Consider the following 8,998-nt stretch of genomic DNA (forward strand, 5'->3'; position numbering starts at 1 on the left):
GTGTGTCTGAAATAATATTAGTTCACTTGACATATATTCAGAGGATTAAACTCCAGCCCAGTTACAGAGATTATTAACATCAGCAAAAACAAACTCCAACAGTCAGAATGACCATGGTTCAGTCCTGGATGTGATTAACAGCAGCAGAATCCAAACCCTGCAGACATTTATGAACCTGTTGCTGTGCCAGATGAGTTGTCCACGTAAATCCCTTCTCACACTCAGAGAAGGTAAACGGTCTCTCCCCGGTGTGAGTGTGCTGGTGTGTCTGCAGGTTGGATGAGCGAGTGAATCCCTTCCCACAGTCAGAGCAGGTGAACGGTCTCTCCCCAGTGTGAACCCGCTGGTGTCTCAGCAAAACACTTGTGGTTTTAAAACTCTTCTCACATTCAGAACATTTGAAAGGTTTCTTATCCGAGTGAACAAGTTGGTGTGATCTGAGGCTGGTTAAATAAATGAATCCCTTTCCACATAAGGAGCAGGTGAATGACCTCTCCCCAGTGTGAACTCGCTGGTGTTTCTGGAGGCCAGATAACTGAGTAAATCCCTTCCCACACACTGTACATCTGAAGGGCCTCTCCTCATTGTGAACTCGCTGGTGTATCAGCAGATCACTTGTGGTTTTATAACTCTTCTCACATTCAGTACATTTGAAAGGTCTGTTATCACTGTGAACCAGTCTGTGAGTAGCGAGGTGGGATGATCGTGTGAATCCTTTCCCACACACAGAGCAGGTGAATGGTCTCTCCCCAGTGTGAGTGCGCTCGTGTTCAATGAGATTCTGTGATCGTTTGAATAGCTTCCCACAGTGAGAGCAGCTGAACTGTCTCTCAGTGCGAACAACCTGGTGCTTGACCAGGTCCTCTGAGCTTTTAGAGTTGTTATCACAGTCTGACTGGTTAAACAGCCCCTCATCAATGTGAACTTGCTGGTGGGTCCGCAGGTGGGATGACTGAATGAATCTCTTTCCACACATGGAGCAGGTGAACGGCCTCTCTCCAGTGTGACTGCGTCGATGTATTTCCAGCAGGGATGGGTAATTGAATCCCTTCCCACAGTCCTCACATTTCCACGGTTTCTCCGTGGTGTCGGTGTTGTTGTGTATGTCCAGTTTGGATGGTCAGTGGAAGCCTCGTCCACACACAGAACACGAATGGGGTGATGTTTTTTCAGGCTGTGTAACTGGTTAAAGCTCTTTCCACAGTCAGTTCACTGGATCACTCTCACTCGGTTGTGTGTGTGTCTCGGTGCTTTTCCAGTCACACTGATGTTTGAAATCTTTTCCCACGGACAGAACAGACAAACATTTCTCCTTCCACATTCAAAGATGGATGGTATTCAGGTGCTCATGAATTGAGTGACTCTGTCAGATCTCGATATGATGTTTGGTTTGAGTTTCCCATCTGCAAATCATCGTCCTCTTGTACCTTGTAAAAGACATTGACAGTGTCAGTATTACCATTAGTGCAGGATAGAAATTTAGAACCGACAATTCCAGTTTCTATGATTTTTTCTCTCTCTTGTTTCCCCAAACTTGTGGTCCAATCAAACGTCCTTCTCAACTAAACCAGAATGTTGTTTCCAGTGTCTATGAGACATCCTGTACCCTGAGGTGTCCACCGGTGTGGAAGGTCTCACGAGTTCCGGTAGACACCGTACGCCCCCTCTCCAGGACCACCCAGGGATTGACAAGACCACAGAAGAGGAACCGACAGCCAGAGCTATCCCCTACCTCTCTGTAAATTGCTGTTTTAATCAGGCCCAAGAGCAGGTCCAGGAGCAGATCCTGTGACTTATTCAGTCCCTCCACACTGGGCAGGCACTGATTCGGAGTGTGGGATTGAAGTGTAAACCAAATGGAGAAGCAGTTCCTTCAGGTAACTATACAGGGGCTATATAGCTGATTTAGCTCAGTGGGCTAGATAGCTAGTTTGTGATGCAGAATAAGGCCAACAGCGTGGGTTCAATTCTCATACCAGCTTACCCAAACAGACACCGGAATGTGGCGACTAGGGCTAGGGGCTTTTCACAGAAACTTCATACTTGTGACAATAAAAGATTATTATTAGGGGCTGTAACCTTTGACTGAAAATAAATATGAGGCCCAAATTGGGAAGCATTGCTGTCTCACGGTGCCAAAAACCCGGCCCCGGGTCACTGTCCATGTGACGTTTACACATATTCCCCGTGTCTGCGTATGTCTCCCCCCACAACCCAAAAGAAAGGGGAGCTGAATTGGCCACGGTATATTGCCCCTTAGAACATGGAACAGTACAGCACAGAACAGGCCCTTTGGCCCTCAATGTTGTGCCGAGCAACGACCACCCCACTCAAACCCACGCATCCACCCCATACCCGTAACCCAACAACCCCCCCACCCCCCTTAACCTTACATTTTAGGACACTACGGGCAATTTAGCATGGCCAATCCACCTAACCCGCACATCTTTGGACTGTGGGAGGAAACCGGAGCACCCAGAGGAAACCCACGCACACACGGGGAGGACGTGCAGACTCCGCACAGACAGTGACCCAGCCGGGACTCGAACCTGGGACCCTGGAGCTGTGAAAACATTTATGCTAACCACCATGCTACCGTGCTGCCCTAAATTGGAATAAAAGAACTGATGCTTTAAATTCATTTAAAAAAAATAAAATTATATGACCCAAATACCCGTCTAGGCCGCGAACATCATGCCGAACCCGAAAGTGGGAAATATGTTTTAAAACGTGCTGTCCTGGATTGATTCTACCCCGGACACTAGGACCCGGTGAGAACAGAAACCTGAAGCCCCGCCTACTCTCTATTGCGTCTTAAGGCCACAGCGCATGCGCTCCGCGCTGAACCAGAATGGCGACTGTTATCCATAAACTGTGCCTGGGGGAAAAAAGCCCAGAACTGGAAACGCGGGACTTGCAGAGTCTCATTCGGGGTTTGAGGCCCTCACCAGGTGTTCAGAAACCCTCCCTATCCAGATCCGTCCCCATCGCTCCCTCAGAATTTCCACATCCTTCCCGCTGCAGAGACGGCAAAAGAGCGACTCTGCCCATCGCCATTACTTACACTGCGCATGCTCCCATAGTGGGCGATGCTGCGCCTGTGCAGTACCTTGCTCTGTTGTGAATAGGACACATTCACTACCGCGGGGAATGCTGGGTAAAAACTCGCCATCGAAAATACTAAAACCAACCTGAAAGTGCTGGAAAATCAGCAGGTCTGGCAGCATATGGAGAGGAAAGAGCTAACGTTTTCCTTTTTTCATTTCACGTTTTGAGTCCAGATGACCCTTTGTCAAAGCTGGAAATACTAATCGAAAATACTAATTAGTCGTGATCTTTTTTGCTGTGATGTGGATATTGGGGGGAAATGGGAAATTTATAAAATTAGGAACCAAGTAATACATAAACACATGTATACAGACCCTTCATTATCCATCAGAAAGATGGAGTGATGATGTGGAGATGCCGGTGTGGGACTGGGATTAGCATAGTAAGAAGTCTGACAACACCAGGTTAAAGTCCAACAGGTTTCAAACACTAGCTTTCGGAGCACTGCTCCTTCCTCAGGTGATTATACAGGGGCTATATAGCTGGTTCAGCTCAGTGTGCTAGATAGCTGGTTTGTGGTGCAAAATAAGGCCAACAGGGTGGGTTCAATTCCCATAAGATGGAGTGGTAATTGATGGAGAATTTCAAATGCCCCAAAGTATTCCAAAGCAGCAGCAATGACAGAGTCCAATGCAAACGCAGAAGGTGGGGTGACTTGAGTGAAGCATTTCGGTGGTGCAATGGTTAGCACTATTGCACAACCCAAAGATGTGCAGGCTAGGTGGATTGGACACGCTAAATTGCCCCTTAATTGGAAAAACTGAATTGGGTACTCTAAATTTATTTATTTTTAATTTTAAAATGTGGTGTAGGAGCACTCACGGTGCTGTTAGGGAGAATTCCAGGAATTTCCTGGAGGAATGGCAATATATCTCCTTGTCAGGGTGGTGAGTGGCTTGGAGGGAAATTTCCAGGTGGTGTTTTTACCCAAGTGTCTGCTGCCCTTATCCTTCTCGGTGGCAGTGGTCATGGATTTTATTTTATTGCAGGTTTGATATAGATTTTTTTTTAAATCTTTGGAAGGACGTTAGTGAACATTTGGAACAATTCCAGCAACTTGCTTAGCACTTCACCTTAGTTCCAACCCCACAATTTACCAGATGTGTTCGGCTGAATTTCACAACTTGTTTTTGTGGCTTGTTTCTCATGTTTCCCTCTTTCTGTTTTCAATTAATTTTTCAGGGTATTAGAAGATGAGAAATTTCAGACAATCATAAATCAAAGACCACGTCAAGATCTGACCCAGTCACTTGATTCTTCAGGATGAAAAAAATGAAATGAAAATAGCTTATTGTCACAAGTAGGCTTCAAATGAAGTTACTGTGAAAAGCCCCTAGTCGCCACATTCCGGCGCATGTTCGGGGAGGCGGGTACGGGAATTGAACCGTGCTGCTGGCCTGCCTTGGTCTGCTTTAAAAGCCAGCTATTTAGCCCAATGTGCTAAACAAGCCCCTAAACAACACTAAAGGGCTCCACCGGGATTTGAACCCGGGACCTCTCGCAAGCTTCAACACTGAAAAGCCCGAAGCGGGAATCATATCCCTAAACCAACGAGCCACTTTCTGAATATCTGAATATCATCAGCTTTTGAACATGGAAGGAAAAAGCACTGTTCACAGTGGGGTAAAACTGCATCTGTGTTGTGTGTGTGGACAAGGTTTCAACCGTTCATCTGGCCCGATGAGACACAAGCGCAATCACAACGGGGAAAGACCGTATAAATGTGGAGACTGTGGGAGAGGATTCAATTACCCAGTTGGCCTGGAAAGTCACCGACACACACACTGGAGAGAGACCTTTCACCTGCTCAGTGTGGGGGAAGGGATTCACTCAGTTGGCTGGCCTGTTGATACACCAGCGCATTCACAGCAGGGAGAGGCAGTTCACCTGCCCCTAATGTGGAAAGGGATTTACTCAGTCATCGGCCCTGCTGATACATTGGCACATTCACACAGGGGAGAGGCCGGTCACCTGCTCTGTGTGTGGGAAGGGAAGCACTGATTTCTCTGCTCTGCAGAAACACCAGTGAGTTCACACCAACAAGAGAGAGTTTAATTGATTAAACTGATTGTGGAAAGAGTTTTAAAAGACCACGCATACTGAGGGAGCACCATTACATTCACACCGGTTCCACACCGTTCAGCTGCTCTCACTGCCGGAAGGGGTTCAGGACATCTTTCCACCTTGTGGCACATGAGCACATTCACACTGGAGACAGGCCATTCACCTGCTCTGAATGTGGGATGGGATTTAATCGATCATCCAACCTGCAGAAACACCAACGTGCTCACAGTGATGAGAGACCGTTTAAATGCCCAGACTGCAGGAAGTGTTATAAAAGTTCTGAGGAATTGCGGCGTCATCAACGTGTTCACTGACGAGAGAACGTTCACGTGTTCTCACTGCGGGACTGGTTTCAGGAGAAAAGGCAACCTAACTACACCAGCGAATCCATACTGGGGAGAGACTGTTCACCTGCCATGTGTGGGAAAGGATTCACTTGATTATCCCATCTCGCTGCACACCAACATGTTCACATGACTGAGAGACTGTTTAAATGTTCTGACTGTGAGAAGAGCTTTAAAAGCAGAAAACTTCTGCTCACACACCAGCGTAATCACTCTGGAGAGAGACTATTCACCTGCACTGAGTGTGGGAAAGGATTCACTCGGTCATCCACTTTGCTGAGGCACCAGCAGGTTCACAGCGAAGAGAAGCCATTCACTTGTTCCACATGCCGGAAGGGATTTACCCAGTCATACAACCTGCTGAGACACCAGCGAGTTCGCCAGTGATTACAGGGGTGTGATTCTGCTGTTATTGCTGCTGTTAATCACATTCAGGACTGTTTATTCTGATAGTTGGAGTTTATTTCTGATGTAAAGCAGCATTATTCGACTTGGTGTGTGCCCCACAGCATCTCTCATTCATGTGTGAATAGATCATCATCTCTGCAAACCTTGGTTTAAATTTGCATTGAACTGAACATGAACAATAAACAGATCACAGTCCAATCTTGCAGCTGTATATTGACAGGGGAAAGCCTGTTCTGTAACTCGAGGATAAAGCTGTGTAAGCTCTGAATGTTTGTAATCATCAGGTTCGAGCTATTTGATAGACATCTGTTCAAAGCTGTTAACTTGCAAGATATTGAAGGAATTACTCTGAAAGTAAACTCACCGATTTCTAACCTCAGACTCTGGTCCTGCTGTAATGAACACTCAGCATCCATTAGTGCTGATTTACAGTGAATCACTGATTATTCTGTGGGATCTTTGTTACTTGTTTTGTGAAATATCTCTCCCCATTAGTGCTGAACTGCTGGATAACTCGGATTGCACATGATTTGGATTTAGTTTAAAGATGTGCAGGTTAGCTGGATTGGCTATGCTAAATTATCCCTTAGTGTCCAAAGAGGTGCAGGTTAGCTGGATTGGCTATGCTAAATTATCCCTTAGTGTCCAAAGAGGTGCAGGTTAGCTGGATTGGCTATGCTAAATTATCCCTTAGTGTCCAAAGATGTGCAGGTTAGCTGGATTGGCTATGCTAAATTATCCCTTAGTGTCCAAAGATGTGCAGGTTAGCTGGATTGGCTATGCTAAATTATTCCTTAGTGTCCAAAGATGTGCAGGTTAGCTGGATTGGCTATGCTAAATTGTCCCTTAGTGTCCAAAGATGTGAAGGTTGGGTGGGATTACAGGGATAAGGCAGGGTAGCCGTCCCAGGTAAGGTGCTCTTTTGGAGGGTCGGTACAGACTGATGGGCTGAATGGCCTCCTTCTGATTCTGTGTCAATAAAGGGTCTATGTTCCTACATAAATTGGTAATTTGTAGCCAATAAACAATGTTTATGTCCTGACTTGTAGTCTGGCGTCTTCGTGATTTGTGAGGAAAGATTTAATTCACTCACTCAGCAGCTTGAGGGGAACCAGACTGAGGTTTAATGAACATAATGAGCAGGAATAGGCCATTTGGTCCTTCGAGCCTGTCCTGCTATTCTTGTTTTATTTGTCCAGGTGAGGTGTCTATCACTGGCTGAGCCAGCATTTATTGCCCATTACTAAATTGTCCTTGAACTGATTTGCCATTTCAGAAGTCATTTCTGTGGGTCTGGAGTCACATGTAGGCCAGACCAGATAAGGGTGGCATATTTACTTCCCTGAAGGGCATTAGATAGGTTAGAACAACAATTGATAATTGTTTTCATGGTCATCATAAGATTTTTAATTTAAGATTTTTATTGAATTCAAATTTGACCATCTGCCATAGTGGGATTCAAACCCAGATCCCAGGAGCAGTCCCCTGGGTCTCTGGATTACTGACCCTGTGACAATACCACGACACCGCCACCTCCTCGATCATCACTGATTGTCTACTCCAACTCCACCTCCCTGTACTCTCCCCATAGCTCTCAATTCCCTTTATACACAAAAATATATCAATTTGTCTTAACTACACTCACTGACTGAGCATCCATTGCTCTCTGGGAGAGAGAATTCCAGAAATTCACAACCTTGGTGAAGAAATTGCTCATCACAATCTGAAATGGGGAACCTTTTATTCTGAGAGTCAGTGTTCCAGATTCCCCAGTCAGGAAAATAAAACATTTTCAGCGTCTAACCTCTCCAGACCTTTATGAATCATATGTTCTAATGGGATCACCTCTCATTTTTCTAACCACCACAAAATTTAGACCCGTCTCATTTTATCAGTACCCAGTCACCAAGTCCCGAATAATAAGATAGATTCTAGCATTTCGCCTACACTTGATGTTTGGCTAACTGGGCGGTGGGTTCCCATTTAATCTCTCTACTTTCTGGAATAGTGAGTGTAGGATTCGTATGTTTTCTACTTTTCAGTCCTTGGAAAGTAAGGAAGTAGGGTGTCTGGACCAGAGGATGTAGTCACCATTTAGTCCCATTAATTTCTCCACTCTCTATTGTTATGGGCCAGGGTTTAGAGAACCCCAAAAGTGTATCATGGAATTCACCTGACCCACAACTTTTAATAGATTGTGGTATGGGGAGCACACGACCCACTCTACAGGTACAACAGAAATGGAAAAGTATTTTTTTAAAGCAAAACAATGTTTATTCTATGAACTCAAGTTAACCTTTTTGAAACATACAGTGAACATCTTAGCAACCATTAATTCAAATACAGCCCCCAAAGAATACAACACTAAGTAATGCTTGCGCTGTCCTTTTAACATCCAGAAGACTTACAAAAAAAACCTTTTAAAAGATCAGGTTAAAGTCACTACTGAAAACATTTATAATTCTGAATTCACCAAATGATCAAGAGATAGTGTTTTGATGGCAGAGAGAACAGCAGAACGCCTACTTGGTCTGGCTTTAGCTCCAACACTGAAAACAAAACTAAAACACACCCTGCAGCCAGCTCAAAAACAAAAGTGAAAAGCAGACAGACAGCCTAGCTCCACCCACTCTCTGACATCACTGGAGTAGTTATCACCCATTTCTTAAAGGTAGTCTCACATGACACTATTTCTATAGGTTCCTCATTCGGACTGGATAAGGGAATCTGTAACCTGCATCTGCAAAGCTGTCTGCAGCTCAGTCAGGATTCATGCAGCTTCCACTCTTCATCAATCAAACACATTTTCAATGGGAATTAAATGGTCTTTTTCATTTTTTAAACTTTTATTCACATTATAATTGTCAGAAAGCATCATTCAATCAACAACTTTTCTGTAAAATTCTATAAAATGATGTTGAAAGATGTGTCTGACTGGTTTTTCATTATTACTGGCATTTTATTAACATATTTGTATTGTTGACCAATTTTGTAAAAGTTGACTCTTCCGTGTATTAAGGTTGCCGTCCGCCCCCTGCACTGAACCCTTGTAATTAGAACGTTTCTGTTTCCTT

General features: G+C 44.8%; 1 protein-coding gene across 2 annotated transcripts; it reads right to left on the minus strand.

The window, feature by feature from the left end:
• Window positions 1–3,082, minus strand: LOC119960869 (zinc finger protein 239-like). 2 transcript variants are annotated; one of them, XM_038788460.1, is made up of 2 exons: window positions 3,065–3,082; window positions 1–1,427 (listed from the first exon to the last, which is right to left on the minus strand). In XM_038788460.1, the coding sequence occupies exon 2, from the start codon at window positions 974–976 to the stop codon at window positions 119–121; it is 858 nt and encodes a 285-aa protein (XP_038644388.1). In that variant the 5' UTR covers window positions 977–1,427; window positions 3,065–3,082; the 3' UTR covers window positions 1–118. The 2 variants fall into 2 exon arrangements, with proteins under 2 accessions (XP_038644388.1, XP_038644387.1); XM_038788459.1 differs by lacking the exon at window positions 3,065–3,082 and adding an exon at window positions 2,949–3,055.
• Window positions 3,083–8,998: the final 5,916 nt, after the last annotated feature.

This window comes from Scyliorhinus canicula, unplaced genomic scaffold, assembly GCF_902713615.1.
Source record: "Scyliorhinus canicula unplaced genomic scaffold, sScyCan1.1, whole genome shotgun sequence".
NCBI classification, from domain to species: Eukaryota; Metazoa; Chordata; class Chondrichthyes; order Carcharhiniformes; family Scyliorhinidae; genus Scyliorhinus; species Scyliorhinus canicula.